This window comes from Nicotiana sylvestris, chromosome 11 (genome assembly GCF_000393655.2).
Source record: "Nicotiana sylvestris chromosome 11, ASM39365v2, whole genome shotgun sequence".
Lineage (NCBI taxonomy): Eukaryota > Viridiplantae > Streptophyta > Magnoliopsida > Solanales > Solanaceae > Nicotiana > Nicotiana sylvestris.
This window is the reverse complement of record NC_091067.1, coordinates 151993673-152017599: the sequence shown is the minus strand read 5'-3', so window position 1 is coordinate 152017599 and position 23927 is coordinate 151993673. Positions and strand designations below refer to the sequence as shown.

General features: G+C 37.4%; 1 protein-coding gene across 1 annotated transcript; it reads left to right on the top strand.

Moving 5' to 3' along the window:
* The first annotated feature begins 1947 nt into the window (after positions 1-1947).
* LOC104245474 (glucan endo-1,3-beta-glucosidase, acidic-like) lies at positions 1948-3662 on the top strand. Its single transcript, XM_009801082.2, has 2 exons — positions 1948-2031; positions 2683-3662. The coding sequence occupies exons 1-2, from the start codon at positions 1968-1970 to the stop codon at positions 3627-3629; spliced, it is 1011 nt and encodes a 336-aa protein (XP_009799384.2). The 5' UTR covers positions 1948-1967; the 3' UTR covers positions 3630-3662.
* Positions 3663-23927: the final 20265 nt, after the last annotated feature.

The window sequence follows — 23927 nt, the reverse complement described above, 5'->3', positions numbered from 1 at the left end:
TTTTTTTTTTTTTTTTTTTGCATAATTTGCAAGAATTTTTGCTAAACTATGAGAGCAAAAGAGAAGAGATAGAAGAAGAAATACAAGGAGAGAAAGGGGGAGGGAAGCCAAAATAAGTGTGTAATTTTTTTTTTGAGAGAGAATATAAAAGAGAGTAGTTTTTTTTAGGATTTGGCTAAATAATGCCAATTATTTGGGGCTATCTTTACCAAACCTAATATAAGGCAAAAAAATTACCAATTCCTGCTATGGGTTGTTATAGGATGCTAATTCTAAGTTACACATTCGGTCGGTCGGCCAAAAATAATTATATTTGTTAGCTAAATATACAAAAAAATACATTGCTTATGTATAAGATATGTATACTACATATATATGTATATTATCGGCTGTTTTTTTGGGGAGGCTATATTATGTAGTTTTCCGGGAAAGAAAAAAAAATCATTGTTTGGTCAGTAAATAAGTGATCTTTGATTGCAATTTCTTAAACGTTTTATTTTGTCAAATGACTGATAAATAGGGAGAAAGTATATACAGAGGATCGTAATACTAGCAAAAAATAAATAAATAGGAGTTATAAAATTAAACAGAGTTTGTGATGTTACAAACATAAGTTTATGTGAAAGCAATTTAACGACAAATTATTTGAAAGACGAGGAAATGCCTATTATAGTGTCTCCTAGGAGGTGTTGTGCGTCGAGTATACATTCGATATTCAGCTTTCTGTAAATGATACAACAATAGAATATCCTTAGGCATAATAACCCTTCGAAATTCATAACAAAGCATTTTCCAAAATGAGTTTCAAAACCAATGTGGACTTTTTACCAAATTATAATTATACAGTCAAGATTACACTAACCTTTACTAATTAGAATTGAGTCAAAGAAGCATGATGAGAATCAAGATTGAGTGAAACACTAATAGAAAGTGAGTAAATGATGGATTATCATAATTTTAAATCTTTCAAGTTTGAATTTACTTGAATCATAACATCTACTTTAAAAAAAAATTATTAGCCAATAGCGGTGTAAAAACTTTTACACCATCGGCAATTTAATTGACTCAAACAGACTACCACTCCCTTCTTCAAAAATAATTCATTTTGAGTGTAAATATGTAGCAGTAGTTAGGCCTCAGGGGTGTTCATCATTCGATTTGGATCAATTTTAACGTAAAACGAAACCAAATCATCTAAGTTAATTTTTAAATACTTGAACCAAATATAACAGAAATTATATCGTTTCAATTTTTGTCGATTATTATGTGCTTAAAATCAAAAGCAAACCAAATAAAACAAAAAAAAGTTGTTTTTTCTTTTCTCGCTTTAATTCAATTTCAATTATTCTTCATTTTTCGTTTATGTTTACTGTGAACACCCTATTTATTGTTAATTAATAATTTGATTGTGTGAATAATTTTTACGTATTCAATACTTGCAGTGAATGACTACTTTTTTCTCTCTATTTCGTTGTGCTAATTCTCGCGGAATATGTATCAATATTTCTAAAATTGACATAGCATTTAAACCGCGATTTCAAAATTCAATTAAATTTTGATCTAAAATGTAAATTAACTATTGCTAGACATCTAACACAATGTAATAAAAAAACATAATATTATCATGATATATATATATATATATATATATATATATATATATATATATAGTAAGTCTTGCTCTAACCATATTCCAAAATTCTGAGGGACTACTACTCATAAATAATAGAGTAGTAAATCTGAACTCAAATTCTCAATTAGTCCATCAAATAATTTCCAATTCTGTACATGTGATTTAAGCTTATATGTTTATATATTAAATGACTTTACATATTCCTAACTTTGACCAAATTGCAGTAACTAATTTTAATATTACACTCTAGTCATTTTTTCCCCTATATAAGAAGCCATCCTCTAGTCTTTTTCCTACACTTTACATTTCATAATTTGTTTCTTATTGCTTTTTCATGATGGCTAACTTGTTCATGTTTGTATTTGTTGGTATGGTAATGACATACCTTCAAATAATAGGTATTTTCTCCTCCTCTCATTATCTTGGTTTTACTTTTAACATTTTATTGTTATTATTTTTCTATACCTTCAAATAATAATATTTTTTTGGGGTATCCCCTTTTTGCTTTATGCATGATTAAGAAATTTACCAAACCGCTTTTTCTGTTACGTAATTTATACAATTTAAGTTCTATGTACTATTGATATACAAATATTTATATAACTCGATTACTTAAAATGTAATTATAGGTAACCCTCTTTTATTAATATTGGTTGGTCGCTTAAAAAAATAGTCAACAAACTATTGTAATTGATTAAACTATATTGATAACGTAAAATCTTATGTAGAATAGGTGCTTCAGTTTCAAAGGGTGTCAACTTGGATACTTATGTAATGGCGGAGGCACGACTAATGAAGGGGTTCAATTGAATCCCTTTTGTTGGAGTACTGTGTAAATAATGCGAGAATAATATTTTTCATATACATATAAACTTTTGAATCTCTCCCTGACATAGAAAACCTTTTTATTGTAGTGACATAAGTACTTTAGAAAATTGCTTTAGGTCGCAAATATGAACTTTTTGAATCCCCTTATTACAATTTTTGGCTCCGTCACCGATTCTACAATAAATTCCTTTATTTACACTAACATTTTTTTTATGATGCAGAGGCACAACCTATTGGAGTATGTTATGGAAGAAATGGTAACAACTTACCATCATCACAAGATGTTGTAAATCTTTATAAAGCTAATGGCATAACAAATATGAGAGTTTATGATCCAATTGCTGAAACACTCACTGCTCTTAAGGGAAGTAACATTGAAATAATTCTTGATATTCCTAATGATAATCTTCAAGCTTTAACAGATCCAAATGCAGCTACAAATTGGGTTAATGCAAATATTGTGGCTTATTCACCAGATGTTAAGTTCAAATATATAAATGTTGGAAATGAAATATCCCCTGCTAATAGTGCAACATCTAAATTTGCTCCCTTTCTTCTCCCCGCGTTGCAAAACGTGCAACAGGCGATAACGAAATTTCAACTTCAGGTTAAGGTCTCAACGGCAATAGAGACGGGGATTTTGACGAACACATATCCACCTTCTCAGTCAGTATTTAGGGACGATATAAGCAGTTTTATTAACCCACTTATCGGGTTCTTGAAACAGAATAACTTGCCTGTCTTAGCAAATATTTATCCGTATTTTGGTTATCTTGGTGACCCTGCTCATGTGCCACTCCCTTATGCACTATTTACACAACAAAATCCCGATCCATCGGGCTATCGTAATCTTTTCGACGCTATGTTGGATGCAACTTATTATGCAATTGAGAAAGCTGGCGGAGAAAACTTGCCAATTGTTGTTTCGGAAAGTGGATGGCCATCTGATGGTGGAGATGGAGCAAGTATAGATAATGCTGGAACTTATTACACTAATTTGATTAGTCATGTGAAGTCAGGTGCAGGAACTCCACACAAGCCTGGAACTGCTGTAGAAACTTATTTGTTTGCTATGTTTGATGAAAATATTAAGACGGGGGCCGAGACTGAGAAGCATTTTGGAGTTTTCCATCCTGATAAAACTCCGAAGTATAATCTTAGCTTCTAGTTAAGTAGTTGATTTTACAAAATTTGTAATTCTTTAATGATTTTAGGTGAAAACTATTGTCTCAATAAAAATTTGCTATGTATGGAAGAATACATGAAAGAAGTTAGTTCCTGAAATATGTCGTTCATATCTATATGCCTACCACCTTTATTAAAATTTATTTATGCAGTCTAATTAATTGTTTAATTGCTTATTTGTTCTTCATGTATTAGTAATGTTTACTCCCATATATGTATTCTATAAATCTCTAACACGTCGTTAATCTAAAAGGAATGCGAAAATGAAGAGTGAATCGTATTGAAGTCTTAAAGGTCATTGGTGGAAACTAAAAGAGAAAAAGACAAATAAACAATTAAATCTTAACGAAAAAACTTGAAACTTGTTCTATTTTGCTTTTCATCACTTGATATGTAAAATATGTTATTGTTAACAAGTGATACACGTGTAACACACACGTGACTAGTTATTTCTAAAATGATCTAGTTAGATTTTCTTGTTTTAACTCGGGAGCTTTACACGAGCCGGTCGAATTTAATAATTACTTTTTTCTAGTCGTATGCAAAGATTATATATTGATTGTATATAGTTATACATATATTGTACATGAATAATGAATATATTATCATTCGTCGGCTATTTTTAATTTAAGCAATTGGGATGAATGACTATTTCAATAAATTCTTTCTTTCTATGTGTTTTTAGTACAGTTTTTAAGTTTGTATCATCTAGTAATAATGATTAAGCCTCTTCCAAAATGAGTTTTGAAAGTCAAAGTGCACCAATGGGTATATAATAAAGTTTTTACCAAACTATAACTATACAGTAAAGATTAGACTAATTTTACTATAGTTAGAATTGAGTCAAAGAAGCAATGGATGAGAATCGAGACTTAGTGAAACACTAATAGAAGGTGAGTAAATGCTTGATTATCATAATTTTAAGTCTTTCACGTTTGAATTTACTTAAATTATAATATCTATAATTTTTAAGAATTACATTTTAATCCATTAGTGGTATAAAAACTTTTTCAAGAGTGTAATTTGACCGACTCAAATAGGCTACCCACTCTTTAAATTGATAATTCGTTGTGTAAACATTTATATGTAATTGGTTAATCTGACTGTGTAAATATGCCTTTACGTAGTCAAGGAATTAAATTTAAACTTATTTTCGAATTGCTAAAACCTTTTTAATCAAAACCCAAAAAAGTTGTTTAACTGCATCTTAAACAAAATATAGCATAATGTACTAAATTACAACTTCGTGGACCAAGTATTTTTTTATATGAACCCATAATTTTAAGAATATACTAGGTTCAATACTTAAAAATAAAAAAGTTGAACTCATAAAATTTAAATTCTGAATATACCTATGACTGCGAGCAAAACCCTGCATCAGCGTTTGTTTCTCTCTATTCACTTCAACATCCAAAGCATCTACTTACCTAAAGATCATGATCTGTTTAACGACCGTACCATCGATGCTTATCATAGTCATAAACAACTACTGCTTTAGGTGATGCACGCTGAAATTTTGTTAGCTCAGCGAGTATTTCAACTACTATATCAAGAGGTTCATTTCCTGGCCTAGGCTCAATTAGAAATCTCTCTAGTGCCGGAGACTTGGCTAATAGTAAAGTAGCTTCTAGTAAAGTAGTTGATAAACCCTCAAAGTATAATCGTAGCTTCTAGTAAAGTAGTTGATTTTACAAAACTTGTAATTCTTCAATGATTTTAGGTGAAAACTATTGTCTCAATCAAAATTTGTTATGCATGGAAGAATACATGAAAGAAGTTAGTTCCTGAAATATGTCGTTCATATCTATATGCCTAGCGCCTTTATTAAAATTTATTTATGCAATCTAATTATTTGTTTAATTGCTTATTTGTTCTTTTGTAACGACCCAACCGGTTGTTTCGAGAGTTATAGTCCCGTTTTTCTATTTTCTGCTTCTTTTGTATTTTTCAGCTATATTATGATATACCGGGTTAGTTGGTTTAGGTTTAGAGTGATTTCAGAGTGAATTGAGACACACAGTCTTTTATTTGAAAGTTTAAGTTGGAAAAAGTTGATTGGATGTTGACTTATGTATAAACGACCTTGGATTAGAATTTTGATGGTTCCGTTAGCTCCGTTAGGTGATTTTGGACTTAGGAGCGTATCCAGAATGTGATTTGGAGGTCCGTAGTATAATTAGGCTTGAATTGACGAAAGCTAGAATTTTCGCGATTTTGGCCGGCAGAGAAAATTTTGATATTAGGGTCAGATTGGATTTTCAGAAGTTGGAGTAGGTTCGTGAGATCATTTATGACTTGTGTGCAAGATTTGAGGTCATTCGGACGTGGTTTGGTAGGTTTCGGCATCATTTGTGGACTTCGGAAGTTTAGAAATTCTTTAGGCTTGAATCCGGTTGTAATGTCACAACCCTAAAACGGACCCGGTCGTGATGGCGCCTATCGTGAAAATAGGCCAGCCGACACAAACCCCAAAACCAACCGAACAATTATAATAAGTGAGTTAAAGTCATTAATAAGATAAAAATTCCAAAATGTAAGGTAGAATAGAATAGTGCGAAAACAAAACACAGCCTGACATCGGGGTGTCACCAGTCACGAGCAACTACAACTCGTCTAGGAATATGAAAAGATAACATAGTCTAAATCAAAGTTAATACAAAACAGAATAAAGATAGGAAGGAGAAGCACTGAGCTGCGAACGCCAAACAGGTACCTAGTCAACTCCGAAAGCCTGCTGGAAGATAAATCAGCACTCGCTAGCGTGACCCGAGACTCCTGGATCTACACAAAGGGTGCATGGAATAATGTGAGTATGCCAACTCAGTAAGTAATAAAAGTAAAGACAACTGAGCAATAAGAAAGCACGTAAACCACAACATAACACTACAGTAAAATAGTATAAGTCTAGAACAATGCAGTAAAGCAGTAAAACTCGTAAAAATATCTCAGTTCAGTAAAAGCCTTTTTAAAACGTCTTTCATTAGTTCAAATGAGTGATGAAAACAGTGAGAAAATGGATAGAAACGTAAACAGCCCCTCGGGCAAAACAAGTACCACAACCGCCCCTCGGGCAAAAATATCAACAAAACTAGCCCCTCGGGCTACCTCACAATCACTCGTATCAGCTGCTCGGGCAATAACATGAAACAACAACAACCCCTCGTGCAATATCACATCTCACACTGGGTACCCGCGCTCAATGGAGGTGTGCAGACTCCGGAGGGGCTCCTACAACCCAAGCGCTATAACAAGCCATCTCATGGCATAATCAAACTGGCCCTCGGCCTCATAACAAGCCACCTCATAGCGTAACGAATCAGGCCCCAGGCCTCATAATCATGAATCAGTACAACACTGCTGCGGTGCGCAGCCCGATCCCATAATATCCTCACAACACAGGCCCTCAGCCTCACTCAGTCAGAAATATCTCAAGCCACTTGGGCAACAGTAAAACATGATGCTCAACCCAAAATGTCATTTAAAATATCAAAACAGAGTAAATATGGTTGAGTTATGAAAATAGTAGGATACAACATGAGTGAGTACAATTATGAAGTCAAACAGTGAGGAATAGTAGTAAAAATCTCTCAAGGATCCAAAATAGTTGGCACGAGGCCCAAACATGGCATTCAGCCCAAAACATGATACTCCCTCCGTTCCAATTTATGTGAACCTGTTTGATTGGGCACGAAGTTTAAGAAAAAAATGAAGACTTTTGAAATTTGTGGTCCTAAACAAGTCTAAATGGGGCCCAGAGTATTTATGTGGTTATAAAAGCTTCTCATTAAGGGTAGAGTTGTAACTTTAAGCTAAATTGTTACCAAATTTAGAAAGGGTTCATTCTTTTTGGAACGAACCAAAAAGGAAATAGGTTCACATAAACTGGAACAGAGAGAGTAATACTTTCAAAAATACAATGATATCTAACATTTTTCAATCAAATACGCGACTTAACAGTCATACAGGACAGACTAAGTCACAATCCCCAACGGTGCATGACCCCACGCTCGTCATCTAGCATGTGCGTCACCTCAAAGTAGCACAACGATGTGAAATCCGGGGTTTCATACCCTCAGGACAACATTTACAATCATCTATTACCTCTATCCAGTCCACACTCTAGCCCGCGATGCCTTTGCCTCTCGACTCGGCCTTCGGATGCTCCAAATCTAACCAAAAACAGATTTATACCATCAAAATATGCTAAGGGAACAAAGCCCACTCGAAAATAACCAATACATCAAAAATCCCGAAATTGGCCAAACCCGACCCCCGAGCCCAGGTCTCGGTCCGAGAAAAATCACAAAACTAGAATCCTTACACTCTCAAGAGTTTATACATATCAAATACATCAAAATTCGACCACAAACAACCCCTCAAATTCTCCAATTTCAAGCCCTAACTCTCCAATTTTATGCTTTAAATTCCACAAATTTCATGTTTAATTAGGTAGAAATCACAATAGGATCGAGTATTAAGTCCATAAATCTTACCTCCAGGTGTTTCCCTTTGATTTCCTCTTCAATTCTTCTCAAAAATCTCCAAAATCGCTCAAAAATGGTGGAAGTTAGACCCAAAATCGCGAACAATGGCTATTAAAACATTCTGCCCAGGTGAACCTTTCCTTCTTCGCGAACGCGGACAAAGCCTCGCATTCGCAAAGCACAAAAATACGTTGACCACAAAATCCTTCTTCGCGAACGCGACCACCTAAATGCGAACGTGAAGCTTCAGCTTCTCAGACCATCACGAACGCGACACACCAAGCGCGAACGCGAAGCGCAAATGACTAGGACCCCAACTGCTCCATTACTCTATGCGAATGGGGGAAACTCATCGCATTCACGATGCACTCAAAACCTCACCCTTCACGAACATGGGACCAACATCGCGAACGCGAAGGCCAAATTTCCAGCCTCTCTACTCATCCCTTCGCGAACGCGAGAGCCCTCTCGCGAAAGAGAAGGCCAAAAGTCTGCAACAGAAACATTAGAAAGTATACAACTTTCAAAACAAGGATTTGATCCGTTTAACCACCTGAAACTCACCCGAGGCCCTCGGGATCTCAACCAAATATACCAACATATCCCATAACACCATTCAAACTTGTTCCAATCTTCGGAGCACTCAAAATATGTGACGACCTGGCCAGTCGTCTCATGCGTTATCGCTCCATTTTCCCCATTTCTGCTTCTTATTGCTTTGTCTATCGATTCTATGTGTGATCGGGTTGTTTGGCTCGGGTTCGGAAAGGATTTGGTAAGGTTTGAGACACTTAGTCTCTTTTGAGGAAGCTTAAAATGGAAAAGTCAACCGGATGTTGGCTTATGTGTTAGAAGGCTTGGATGTGAGTTCCGATGGTTCAGATAGCTTCAGGAGGTGATTTGGGACTTAGGAGCATGATCAAAATGTGTTTTGGAGGTCCGGAGTAGATTTAGGCTTGAATTGGCGAAATTGGATTATTAACATTTTCCGGTTTATAGGTGTGATTTTGGTATAGGTGCCAGAATGGAATTCCGAGAGTTGCAATAGTTTCGTGGTATCATTTGGGATGTGTGTGCAAAATTTCAAGTTATTCGGACGTGGTTTGGTTGGGTTTTTTATCAAAAGCATAATTTAGAAGATTTTAGAATTCTTAGGCTTGAATTCGATGTGAATTTGGCGTTTTGATATTGTTTTGAGCACTCCGAAGGTTGGAACAAGTTTGAATGATGTTATGGGATATGTTGGCATGTTTGGTTGAGGTCTCGGGGGCCTCGGGTGTGTTTCGGGTGGTCAATTAGATCATTTCTAGATGTTGGGAGTTGCAGAAAATTGCTGATCAGTGTTGCAGAGAAATGGCCTTCGCATTCGCGAGTAGGACCTCGCATTCGCGAAGGGTTAGTTGAGCAGGCAGGTGATTTAGCCTTCGTTCTCGCAAGGAAGGCTCCGCATTCGCGAAGTGCTGGAATGAGGTGCGTCGCGTTCGCAAGGTGGAGTTGCATTCGCATAGAGGCAATTGAGCAGCTGGGTTTGAAGAACGATTTGTTCATCGCGTTCGCGAGAGGAGGAACGCGTTCGCGAAGGAGGAACAAAAGAACTATCGTGTTCGCGAGGGGCTGGTCGCGATCGCGTAAGAGGGAAATATGGTCAAAGTTGGTTCGTGCTTCGCGAACGTGAGGCGTTGACCGCGTTTGTGAAGAAGGAATTGAGGCCTAGGCAGAATGTTTAAATAGTCATCTTGTCCGCGATTTTGGGGTTTATTTTCCACCATTTTTGAGCAATTTTGGAGCTTTTTATAGAGGATTGAAGAAGGATTCAAGGGGAAACACTTGAAGGTAAGATTAATGGAGTTAATACTCGATTCTAATGTGAATTCTACCTAATTAATCATGGAAATTAAGCCTAAAATTGAAGAACTAGGGCTTGTAATTGGAGACCTAGAATTTGGGATTTGAGGGATTGTTTGTGCTTGGAATTTGATACTTTTGGTATGAATTAACTCGGGGAGTAATAAGGAGTCCATTAATGTGATTTTTATCGGAATCCGAGACGTGGGCCCGGGGGTCGGGTTTGGCCAATTTCGGTATTTGTGTTGTAATTTGAATTCTTTCGAGTGGGCTTTGTTCCCTTAGCATATTTTAATGGTTTTGCACTAATTTTGGTTAGATTTGGAGCATCCGGAGGCTGATTCGAGGGGCAAAGGCATCGCGAGCTAGAGATTTGGATCGGGTAGAGGTGAGTAATGATTGTAAATGTTGTCCTGAGGGTATGAATTCCCGGATTGCACATCGTTGTGCTATATTGAGGTGACTTACATGCTAGATGATGAACGTAGAGTCATGCATATTGGGGATTGTGACTTAGCCCGTCCCGAATGACTATTTTACCGTGTATTTGATTGAAAATTATTTGCTATCATCATGTGTTTGAGCTGAATGCCATATTTCGGCCTCGTGCCAACTATTTGAACCCTTAGGGGATTTTTATTGATATTTCCTCACTGTTTTGACTTTATACTTGAACTCAGTCATGCTATATTCTATTGTTTTCATAACTAAGCCATGTTTACTCTGCTTTAACACTTAAATGATATTTTAAATGATATTTTGGGCTGAGAACCATGTTTTACTGTTGCTCGAGTGGCTTATGAGATTTTGACTGAGTAAGGCCGAGGGCGTATGTTGTGAGGAAACACTGATTATGATTATGAGGCCAAGGGCCTGAGATTTATACACCACGGGGTGGCTTGTTGATATGAGTCCGAGAGGCTAGTGATGACGCCACGAGATGGCTTGATATTGCGCTTGGGCCGTAAGGGGACCCTCCAAGAGTTTGCACACCCCCAGTAAGTGCGGGCACCCATTGTGATGTGAGATATAGCCCGATGGGATGGTTCTTGTTCCATGTGTTGCCCGAGGGGCTGATTCTGTTGGTATTGTGCCCGAGGGGCGTTTCTTTGTATGTTTACCTTTCCTAGTTGCCTGTCTTTTACTTGTTTAACTGTTTAAAAAGGGATTTTAAGAAGTTTAAACTGAAGTAAAGTGGCTTTGCATAATTTCACTGTTTCATGACTTTTTACTGGCTTTTACTGCTGCCTTATAGCCTGTAATGTGCCTTACATGATTTTTTGCTCTCAATCTTTATTTATGATTATTACTCACTGAGTTGGAGTACTCACTTTACTCCCTACACCACGTGTGCAGATTCAGGCGCATCAGTTCCCGCTAGCGAGTGTCGATCTTTCCAGCTCAGGCGAATTCGAAGATTCTCTAGGTAGCTGCCGGCGTTCGCAGCCCAGAGCTTCTTCCCTTATCTTATCTTTCTCTGTTTTTAGATCTGTATTAGACTATGTAGACTTTTTTCTTGCCTTTATCTGGATTGTAGATGCTCATGATTGGTGACACCCCGGTATCGGGCTGTGTTGGTTTTGTTTTCCGCAAATTGTACTGTTCACTACTTAGTTTGGGGTTTTATCATGTTTAAGACTTAATATTTATTATCTTAATTGCTTAAAATTGAAATGGGAATGTGTCGGCTGGCCTTGTCTTCACGAGAGGTGCCATCACGACCGGATCCGGGTTTAGGTTCGTGACAAAACAACATCAAAACACCAAATCATCATGGGATTCAAGCCTAAGAAATTCCAAAACTTCCAAATTCCGCTTTCGATCAAAAAGTCTATCAAATCTCGTCCAAATGACCTGAAATTTTGCACACATGTCATAAATGACACAACGGACCTACTATCACTTCTAGAATTCCATTCTGACCCCTATATCAAAATCTCTCCTATCAACCAGAAAGCTCCAAAATTCCAATTTTGCCAATTCAAGCCTAAATCTACTCCGGACCTCCAAAATACATTCCGATCACGCTCATAAGTCCCAAATCACCTCCGGAAGCTATCTGAATCATAAAAACTAAATTCCAAGGTTGTTTACCTACAAGTCAACTTCCAGTTGACTTTTCCAACTAAAAGGCTAACTTGAGAGACTAAGTGTCTCCTTTCTCTACAAAACCTCTCCGGACCAAACTAACCAACACGATGCCACATAATACAACTGAATAAGACATAAAGAAGCAGAAATGGGAAAATGGAGCAGTAACTCATAAAATGACCGGCCGGGTCGTTACACGTAATTTGGTGTTTTGATGTTGTTTTGAGTGATTCGAAGGTTCAACTAAGTTCGTATGATATTATGGGACGTGTTGGTATGTTTGGTTGAGGTCCCGAGGGCCTCTTAGTTTTGGATGGTTAACAAATAATTTTTGGCCTTGGTGAGATTGTTGATATCTACTGATGCATTTTTCTGGTTTCCTCTTTTGCGTTCGCGAGAGGGTCCTCGCGTTCGCGAAAAATATTTTTGTGATGATGAGGATTTGTTTTTCGCGTTCGTGGAAGGGCAGACGTGAATGCGAAGGTGTGTTCTACCTATGCATCACGAATGCAGAGCAGGGTCTCAATCGCGAAGAGGAGTGAGGCATTTAGGGACCCCAAGTCCTTGTTATACGTGTTCACGAGGTGATGGTCACGTTCTTGAAGGTTGGAGCTAGTAGAGCATCATATTCGCGAGGCGTGTGTTGCGTTCGTGAAGAGTAAAGTGAAGAGGAAGTCAAGTTGTTCTACACGAATGCGAGAGGATGGTCGCGTTCGCGAAAAGGAAATCTGGGCAGACAGTGTTACATTCAAAATCAAGAGTTTGAGCTTATTTTTCATATTTTGAGCTAGAGATCACCGATTTGGGCGATTCTTAAAGGGATATTCACGGAGTTGATTGGGATAAGTGTTTCTCACTTGGTTTTGGTTAAATCCCATGAATATATCTTTGATTTTATCATCTAAATTGTGATTTGGGGCGAAAAATTGGGGAAAAAGTGGAAATGTTCTTGAGATGGAATTTTGAGGTTTTGAATGAGATTTTGTTGTCGGATTTGAGTAAATTTGGTGAGGTTAGACTCGTGAGTGAATGGGATTTCAGGTTTTGTAACTTTTGTTGGATTTCAATGGACGGGGGCCCCGGGGCCGGATTTGAGCCGATTTTGGATTTGGATATAATTTGGTATATTTCTTGTGGAATTGATTCCTTTAGTCTATATTGATTGTATTGTATTGCTTGTGGCTAGATTCGGGTCGTTTGGAGTCTGATTTGAGAGGCAAAGGTATCACAGAGTAGGATTTTTCTTGACATGTGGTAAGTAACGCTTCCAAACTTGATTATGAGGGTTCGAAGCCCCGAACTATGTGTAATGTGATTAGTATTGAGGTGACGCACATGCCAAGTGACATGTGTGTAGGCGTGCACCGTGAGAATTGTGACCTGGGTGATTCCATGGCACTGCTTAGTGACTCTATCCTGTTGATATCCATGTTTTCATCATGTGATAAAGTAGTTGAGCTGTAAATCATGCTAGATATCATGTTTAGGCTTTGTGCCGGTATTGTTGGACCCTTAGCGGTCGTTTCTTGCTGTCATCTCACTAGTTTTCATTTAATATTCCATACTTAGTCATGATTATGCATTTTTATATCATATCTCAGTCTCAGCTATTTATTGATTCATCATATCATTGTTCCAGGTTGTTTTCATGACATTGTGAGCCCGTGGTGAGACTGTAGAGGTTAATGACTGAGTGAGGCCGAGAGCCCGGTTATGAGTGATAGTTATAGGATCGAGTTGCACGTCACAATGGTTATATTGATGATTGTGATAGTGCTTGGGCTGTAGGATCCCCTCCGGAGTCTGTAACACACCCCCAGTGAGCACGGATGATATTATTGAGGGATGGATTTCCCTGGACATGGATTTGTCCGAAGTACTTGATACTTGGAGATGAATTTCTCCAAAGGGTTGGATTGCCCTTTTTCCTCAGTACTGGGTGACTTGCAATCAGTGTTGTATATGTTTCGAAATGGATTTCCCTGGGTTGGATGGCCATATACAATACTGAGTGGTTAAGCAATTGAGAGTGAGAATACATGGTGTATTTCATACAGTCTATGCATTGGCATGTAGAGATAGTTGAGTTGTATACCTTACACTGTTCAGATCTGTATTTCCTTTACTGTTTGAGCTGTATAATTGACTTGAAAGCATGCTTACGTTTCTAGACATTTATTTTTGTTGTACCTGTTGAGGTTAAGTTTGTCACTACCTTTCAGTCGAAAGTTTGGACCTATTACATATTGAGTTGGTGTACTCACGTTACTCCATGCACCTCATGTGCAGATCTAGGCGATGCTGGTCGTAGCGGCGGTTGCTGATCGAGGTTCCAGAATTTGGAGATTAGCGAGGTAGCTGCACGGAGTTCGCGGGCATTGACTCTCCTCCTTTATATTTGTCGTATTTTCAGTTTATATCTTCAGATACTGTAGTAGACAATATTTTCTAATCTTGACATTTATATACTCAGTGACACCCTGGTTTGGGCTGGATTGAATCACTTTGGGATTTTCTTATGTTTCAAACAATTTTTCTTTAATGTTATATGCTTCCGTTAATGTTTTTCAAACTTATTGTTGTTGGTGTTGGGTTGTTGAGTTAAGGCTGGCCTAGTTCCACGATAGGCGCAATCACGACGGTTAATTTTGGGTTGTGACAAGTTGGTATCGGATCCTAGGTTACATAGGTCTTACGAGTCATGAGCGGGTTTAGTAGAGTCTCGCGGATGGGTACAGAGACATCTGTACTTATCTTCGGGAGGCTGCAGAACTTTTAGGAAACTTCATATTCTTGAATTCTTATCTTGCGAATCTGTTGATACTGGCAACTAAATTTCTATCATTCTATTCTCTCGCATATGGTGAGGACACGTGCTACTGGGCAGGAGGGACAACCACCAGTGCCACCAGTCAGGGCAGCAAGAGGCCGAGGACGTAGTTGAGGTTGTGGTAGGGGAAGAGGTGTAGCCCGCACAACAGCTAGGGAAACCCCTGCAGATCCACCAGTTGCCCTAGTTCAGGATCAAGTCCCAGTTGTGGACGCACCAACGGGACCAGCTCAGGCACCAGTTGCGCCCTTCGTGATTCCAGGTCTTCAGGAGACTGTAGACACGTAATTTTTGACCCTCCCCAAGATTTTACACATTTTAGCGTAAATATTTAGTTTGGATTTAATATCTCTCTTTACTTTATTTTTATCGCAAAAGAAATAAAAAATTACAAAAGAAAATATTTTTTCCATCTTTAGGTTAAAGTCAATTAGTATATTTATATTTATAGTATTAGAACATTTGAAAATACAAAAAAAAATTAGTTTCACGCGTAGTATTTAGTTTTATATTTTTATAGATACATTGTATTATTTGGTCTTTTTAGCCTAATTTCAAACTCAGAAGACATGGTCCAACCCAATTACCCTTAGCCCATTCTTCCCAACCCATAAGCCCACTTAAGTACAAAATTTAATCCTAACCATCTATTTCTTCTAATCTAATGGCTATCATCCCTTCTCACCTCCATATAAAATACCCAATTATAGAAACCCTACCCTAAGTTTTCAATTCCTAGACCATGCTAAAACAAAAAAAAATACCTACACTCTAAGTGAGAACGTCAGCCATCTGCTCAACCTTGAGCCAAAAACTTTCTAGATTTGAGATCAATTCTTTGCCTGCGTTCCATTTCTTGCTCTATTTTTGGTGATGGCATTTCTTTGCGGTCAAGATAATAAGTGAATCTCCCAAGGATCATTTTGTAGTTTTCTTCCATTTTGAAGCTTAGTTACGGCAAAGGACAAAGGTATTTCAAGGTGAAAGATTCAACTTCAAAAAATGGGACATAGGATGGTGGTGTTGCAGTTAAGTAAAAAATTACATCTCGAGTTGTTGATAATACCAAGGAATTTAGTCTTCTTCCTTCTATTTCTATTCCTCATCGCCTTAACAACTTCTGCTTCTGATTTTCAATTTGAATCCGATAGAGTTTGATTGAGGTCGTTTTGTTTTCGAGCTTTCCGATGCCAAATCAAGGTTTTGGTTCGCAATTTTGATGTTTTAGTCCAAGGATTGTTGCTTTGTTTAGTTCGATTGACTTGCAATTTTCTGCTTTGTTCATCAATAAAAGGGCCTATTATTAATAGTTAAACGACCGTGCTAAAACCACGAAACCTGAAAATGCCTAACACCTTCTCTCGGGTTAACAGAATTCCTTACCCGAATTTCTGTGTTCGCAGACCATAAATAAGAGTCAAACTTCATCGATTCGGGATTTTAAACCGGTGACTTGAGACACCATAAATTATCCCAAGTGGCGACTCTGAATTTGAATAAATAATCCCGTTTCGATTATTGTCACTTTAATTGGAAAAACTCCCTTATATCCCCTCTCGGCTGGTATAAAGGAGGTGTGACAACTCTGGCGACTCTGCTGGGGAAAAGAACCGAGAACTTTTGGTTCAGGGTTCAAGAATTCGAGCTTAGAATTACTGTTATACGTGGCTTTATTTATTGTCTGATTTTTACATGTTTGAGACTAATGTGCTAAATGTCGCTTTTTACCACTTTGATATTATTTGAACTGTATATAAACTGCTGCGCAACCCCTGTCTTCTAATCTTTTGGGAAGTGCACGTTGGCGTGATTTCTTTTCTATTAGTGTTGTACCCTAATTTAGAACGAGGATCAGATCAGTTACAAAGCCGGATGTCCTTTTGGTTACTGGTACGTTGCCCCCTAGCTCGAGTTGTCCGCTCAGGTAAGCCAGGTCTAGAACAATATACCTAGATTTTAAACCTAGAATAACATAGCCTCATGTCGGATCCCTAGTAAGAACGTTTGTTTGCATCACGTGCATTTGACTTTGGGGACTCAACACAGGGGTTGGGTCCGTCTAGGACAGGTGTACCCAAATTAAAAGATCATCCTGATGCATCTTACGTGCTACTTGTGTATTTGTCTATTTCGGCTTGCATGTTGACTGGCTTCTAGAATAGGGAAAGAAAATGAAAAAAAAAGAAAAAAGAAAATCAAAAAAAGAGAAAGAAGAAAAAAGAAAAGAGAGTGAGAGGTAGATATTTGAAATATCCTGAAACTCTGACAAAATTTTGAAAAAAAAGAAAAGTCATTTCAAAATAAGTCAATTTTTATTCCGTCAAAACTTACCAAACTATGCGGGTCTGATTCTCACGGATGTAAGATACGTAGACACGTGCTACTGGGCAGGACGGACAACCACCAGTGCCACCAGTCAGGGCAGCAAGAGGCCGAGGACGCGGTTGAGGTTGTGGTAGGGGATGATGTGTAGCCCGCACAACAACTAGGGCAACCCCTGCAGATCCACCAGTTGCCCCAGTTCAGGATCAAGTCCCAGTTGTGGACGCACCAGCGGGACCAACTCAGGCACCAGTTGCGCCCTTCGTGATTCCAGGTCTTCAGGAGACTATAGACAGGTAATTTTTGACCCTCCCCAAGATTTTACACATTTTAGCGTAAATATTTAGTTTGGATTTAATATCACTCTCTTTACTTTATTTTTATCGCAAAAGAAATAAAAAATTACAAAAGAAAATATTTTTTCCAGCTTTAGGTTAAAGTTAAGTAGTATATTTATATTTATAGTATTATAACATTTGAAAATACAAAAAAAATTAGTTTCACGCGTAGTATTTAGTTTTATATTTTTATAGATACATTGTATTATTTGGTCTTTTTAGCCTAATTTCAAACTCAGAAGACATGGTCCAACCCAATTACCCATAGCCCATTCTTCCCAACCCATAAGCCCAGTTAAGTACAAAATTTAATCCTAACCATCTATTTCTTCTAATCCAATGACCATCATCCCTTCCCACCTCCATATAAAATACCCAATTATAGAAACCCTACTCTAAGTTTTCAATTCCTAGACCATGCTAAAACAAAAAAAATACCTACACTCTAAGTGAGAACGTCAGCCATCTGCTCAACCTTGAGCCAAATACTTTCTAGATTTGAGATCAATTCTTTGCCTGCGTTCCATTTCTTGCTCTATTTTTGGTGATGGAATTTCTTTGCGGTCAAGATAATAAGTGAATCTCCCAAGGATCATTTTGTAGTTTTCTTCCATTTTGAAGCTTAATTACGGCAAAGGACAAAGGTATTTCGAGGTGAAAGATTCAACTTCAAAAAATGGGACATAGGATGGTGGTGTTGCAGTTAAGCAAAAAATTACATCTCGAGTTGTTGATAATACCATGGAATTTAGTCTTCTTCCTCCTATTTCTATTCCTCATCGCCTTAACAACTTCTGCTTCTGATTTTCAATTTGAATCTGATAGAGTTTGATTGAGGTCGTTTTGTTTTCGAGCTTTCCGATGCCAAATCGAGGCTTTGGTTCGCAATTTTGATGTTTTAGTCCAAGGATTGTTGCTTTGTTTAGTCCGATTGACTTGCAATTTTCTGCTTTGTTCATCAATAAAAGGGCCTATTAATAGTTAAACGACCGTGCTAAAACCACGAAACCTGAAAATGCCTAACACCTTCTCTCGGGTTAACAGAATTCCTTACCCGAATTTCTGTGTTCGCAGACCATAAATAAGAGTCAAACTTCCTCGATTCGGGATTTTAAACCGGTGACTTGAGACACCATAAATTATCCCAATTGACGACTCTGAAGTTGAATAAATAATCCTGTTTCGATTATTGTCACTTTAATTGGAAAAACTCCCTTATATCCCCTCTCGGCTGGTGTAAAGGAGGTGTGACAACTCTGGTGACTCTGCTGGGGAAAAGAACCGAGAACTTTTGGTTCAGGGTTCAAGAATTCAAGCTTATAATAACTGTTATACTTGGCTTTATTTATTATATGATTTTTACATGTTTGAGACTAATGTGCTAAATGTCGCTTTTTACCACTTTGATATTATTTGAACTGTATATAAACTGCTGCGCAACCCCTGTCTTCTAATCTTTTGGGAAGTGCACGCTGGCGTGACTTCTTTTCTATTAGTGTTATACCCTAATTTAGAACGAGGATAAGATTAGTTACAAAGCCAGATGTCCTTTTGGTTACTGGTACGTTGCCCCCTGGCTCGAGTTGTCCGCTCAGGTAAGCCAGGTCTAGAACAATATACCTAGGTTTTAAACCTAGAATAACATAGCCTCATGTAGGATCCCTAGTAGGAACGTTTGTTTGCATCACGTGCATTTGACTTTGGGGACTCAACACAGGGGTTGGGTCCGTCTAGGACAGGTGTACCCAAATTAAAAGATCATCCTCATGCATCTTACGTGCTACTTGTGTATTTGTCTATTTCAGCTTGCATGTTGACTGACTTCTAGAATAGGGAAAGAAAATGAAAAAAAAAGAAAAAAGAAAATCAAAAAAAGAGAAAGTAGAAAAAAGAAAAGAGAGTGAGAGGTAGGTATTTGAAATATCCTGAAACTCTGCCAAAATTTTGGAAAAAAGAAAAGTCATTTCAAAATAAGTTAATTTTTATTCCGTCAAAACTTACCAAACTACGCGGGTCTGATTCTCACGGATGTAAGATACGTAGACAAACCTCATCGGTTCCGGCCCCAATTTTCAAAAATCCAAAAATATTTTCCTTCACTTCCTTTTATAGAAAAGTCTTTCTTTGAGACTCCAATTTTTAAAAATCCAAAAATATTTGCATTACTTCCTTCTTTAGAAACGTCTTTCTTTAAGACCGCAATTTTTAAAAATCCAAAAATATTTTCATCACTTCCTTCTTTAGAAAAGTCTTTCTTTAAGACCACAATTTTAAAAAAAAATCCAAAAACATTTTCCTTTAGTTCATTCTTTAGAAAGTCTTTCTTTTAGACGCCAATTTTAAATAAAAATACAAAAAAAATTTCTTTTAATCTCTCTCAAAATCCAAAAATATTTGTTTGAAAATTCAAAAAAAAAAATTCTCTTTTCTTTTGTAGTATTTCTTTCATAAAGTCAAAGTAAAAGTCCAAAAATATTTCCTTTCTTCTTTAGAAGTTTTTCTTTCGAAATTTTCAAAAAAAAAAAAAAAAGAAAAAAAAGAAAAAGAAGTTAAAATTCAAGAAGATATTTTTTTCTCTCTTCTTGAGACGTCTTTCTTTTAAAAAATTCTTTAAAATAAATAAATAAATTGAAATCCAAAAATATTTTCTTTCGAAAAAAATAAAATTTCAAAATCCAAAAAAAAGTTAGTTTATTTCTAATCTTCCCGAACTACGCAAGATCTGATTCATGTTCCCACATGATACGTAGGCAACCCACATCAGGTTCGATCAACCATTAAAAAGAAAAATGAAAAAATGAAAACAAAATGTGAAAAAATGATGATAACAATAAGGACTGACTGAGTCCATTCTAACGTGTCTTTTGTTTTGAATTGTGAGAAAAGTTTGAGGTGGTTGGTTTGTGGTAAGCGGCCAACACAAGATCCAAGGAAAAATGATAACTGACATCGAAACTGCTGCAAGTGCTCAAGAGACTCAGGGTCAGAGGGTTTTACATGAGTCTACTGTGGTTGAGGAAAATAGAATACTAAAACAGCAAATGGCCAAAATGTGTCAAGCATGGGCCAATGGCCAAGGGCAGCCTTGTCATGAGTCACAATTTGCTATCCAGCAAGAGCAGTACGACTCTCTTAAGTACCACTCGTACTTGTTTGATCTACCTGCAAACATTGAGAAGCTTGCCCGAAAGATGGCACAGGAAGAAATGACCCAAAGAGTGAAAAGCCTAGAACGACGGTTGAAAAACATGCAAGGGTTGGCAGGTCAAAAGAGTATTGCCTTCAAAGATCTATGTATGTTCCCCGATATCCACTTGCCGCCTGGTTTCAAGACTCCCAAATTTGAAAAATATGATGGTTATGGAGACCCCATAGCCCACCTGAAAAGGTATTGCAATCAACTAAGAGGTATAAGAAGAAATGAAGAATTGTTAATAGCTTATTTTGGGGAAAGCCTTAAGGGAGTAGCCTACGAATGGTTTATAGATCAAGAAACATCTCGCTGGTATGTATGGGATGACATGACACAGGACTTTGTCAATCAGTTCCAATATAACATCGACATCGCCCTAGACTGCAATTCCCTTTCAAACATGAAGAAGAAACCAACTGAAAGTTTCAGGGAATATGCCATTAAATGGAGAGAGCAAACGACTAGAGTTAAGCCACCCATGGACGATCACGAGCTAATCACTGTCTTTCTTCAGACTTAAGAGCCAGGTTATTTTCAAAACATGATGTCTGCAGTTGGCAAATCCTTCTCGGAAGCAATCAAAATGGGAGAAATGGTAGAGATCGGCCTTAAGACAAGTAGAATTATAAGTCAAACAACTCTCAAAGCTGCAACTCAGTCTGTCCAGGTTGAATCTGGTAATTTTAGTGACACGAATGAGAAGGATGAAGAAATCATGATGACAACAGGGTTGAGAAGAGGTCCCAGAAGAACACCCCGAAGGTATGAGCAGCCTTATCAGGTTTCCCATGACTCCCCTGAGCATTACTATCCACCTCAGAACACACAATACTGTATTGCTCCACCTCAATATGTTGGCCAACCACCAAAACACCCCAGAAGGCGAGCACAAGCACCGCAAAATCTCCACCAGCCTCCACAAAATTTTTAGGTGCCCTACCACATCCAGGCCAGAGGTATAAATGGGAACAAAGGCTGAAAGATAATTTTACACCAATATGAGAGTCCTATGCAAGCTTGTTTGAGAAATTAAAGCATCATGACATGATTGCACCCATTCCTCCAAATCATGTGGACCCACGTGCAAGAAGCTTTTACCAATCTAAAAGGTGTGAATACCATTCCAATGACCAGGGACACAATGTTGAAAACTGTCGGGGTTTGAAAAGAGAAATAGAAATGATGATCTAGAAAAAATTGATTGTGATCCAAGACAGTGATACCCTGAATATCACGCAGAATCCTTTACCTACACATGATGCACACTTTGTGGGGATGAGGCCTGGTGATATGGAATATGAGAATCCTCTCGAGAGCTTGCCGACTGAAATTGGAGAAGGCCATGGTGATTCTGATGAGCAAATTTGTGGCTAAATGTCAAGCTTAGAAATTGAAAAGTCATTCTCTCCTTACTAGGAAGGAATCATGGTAGCTTGTTTTGATGTTTTTTTCCACTATCTGGGTTATTTCAGGGTTGTCATCCAGATTTTATTTGTTTTATTGAGTCAAACCCTTCTATCCCTCCATTCTGTTTGTGTGAGTCTTATCTGTCTGTTCTGTTGCTATTTTCATTATGCGGGATTTTAGGGTTGTAACTCAGATTTTAGGTTGCTTGTTTAGTTGTCAAACCCTTCCATCCTTATTCAATAAAATATAGTTTGTCCATTCGTGTCATTCTATTTCTAGTTCTTTTCTCGCTAGTTCTAATGACATGACATGCATGTGAAAATTTTGGTCAGATCTTAGAAACTAATTTAATCTGGAATTGGATAACTGGAAAAAAAATAAAAAAAGAAAAAAAACACTTTTGAGGATGAATAAAGAGTTGAAGTACTTTGGAATTAACGTTGAGTAAAATTCACCTTTAAATCATTATGAAGATCGGGCTTGAAGATGTTTAATTAATTGAACTTTGTTGGAAAGTTTGACATTAAGGGATGGAAAGTGTCTTGTGACCATGGTACACTAAGAAGACATACATGTTCGTCAATGGTGTGATGGCGAAAAGATACTATATTTGGCGTTCTCAAGGTTGGGAGACCCTTTTTCTGCTGCCCAAACACTTTATACCCTTTGTCACCCTTTTGAGCCTGTGTTATTTTCTTTGATCACCCTCTTTTGGAATCAAGTTTAGAGTCAAGAGTCAAAAAAGAAAATGAAAAAAAAGAAAAAAAGAAAAGAAAAGTCCATGCCCCAAGAGTACAAACTAGGCAGCTTTTAGAAAGTTCAAGTGACAAAAAAAGAAGAAGAAAAGAATTGTCAAAGGTCCATGCCCTAAAATAATAGAAGCTGGGGCAACTTGTTTTGAAAACAAAAAGAAAAAAGATAGAAAAGAAAAGAAAAGAAAAGAAAAAAAACAGAAAGAGAAATGAAAAAAAAAATTAGTTAGGTCAGATGTTTGAACTACGTTAGACCCGATTCCTTTAAAAAAAAGGATACGTCGGCAGCCTTACGATTCGGCCCAACCAAATAGGAATTCAAAAAAAAGAAAAAAAGAACAAAAAAAAAAAAGAAAAATCCCAAAAAATCCCCAATAACTGAAACTGGGGAAATTTTTTTATTTTACTTTTGATACAGTCGATTACAAGAGTTGTAAGTCTACAACCCCCTTTACTTTGAGTTTATTTTGAGCCTTCACGACGTCCTTTCTTTCCAATCCCATCCAAAATCCTTCCAAATAAAGACCTCTCAATATGCCTTCAAGAATGCCAAGAGAAGCATGCAATGAGCAACGGTTGTCACGCGACATAGAACACTGTCAAGATGCTTGCATAAGAAAAGCGAAAGAAAAAGAAAAAATGAAAAAGTGAGAGTCTTACTAGTGAAAACCTTCACGGGCACTGTATGGCGACGATAAGTAGAGAAAAATAAATAAGAGAGACTTGTTGGTGAAAACTCCTCGGGGCACCACTAGTCGAAAGTGAGTCGTGAAGCAGATGCAAAGGATTAACACGAACAAGCCCGACTTCAAAGGTCATAAGTACGGTAAAAGGAAAGATTGAATTAGTTTGATCGATCAGGCCGTTGAGTCCAAAATGCATGTCATGATCATTAAGGCTAGTTATTGAAAAAAAAGAACTCTTCCGTCTGTCCTTCCGGCAGGGGCATTTCTTATTAATACTTGTTTCTTTGCATCATTGTATCCTTCACTCCAAGTCAGTCCTTGTCAAAACAAGCA

Bases quoted from the DNA above. Each gene is read 5' to 3' on its own strand.
- LOC104245474 (XM_009801082.2), top strand. From the start codon at position 1,968: ATGATGGCTAACTTGTTCATGTTTGTATTTGTTGGTATGGTAATGACA. The intron at 2,032-2,682 runs GTATTTTCTCCT...TTTATGATGCAG, and splicing joins GACATACCTTCAAATAATAG to AGGCACAACCTATTGGAGTA.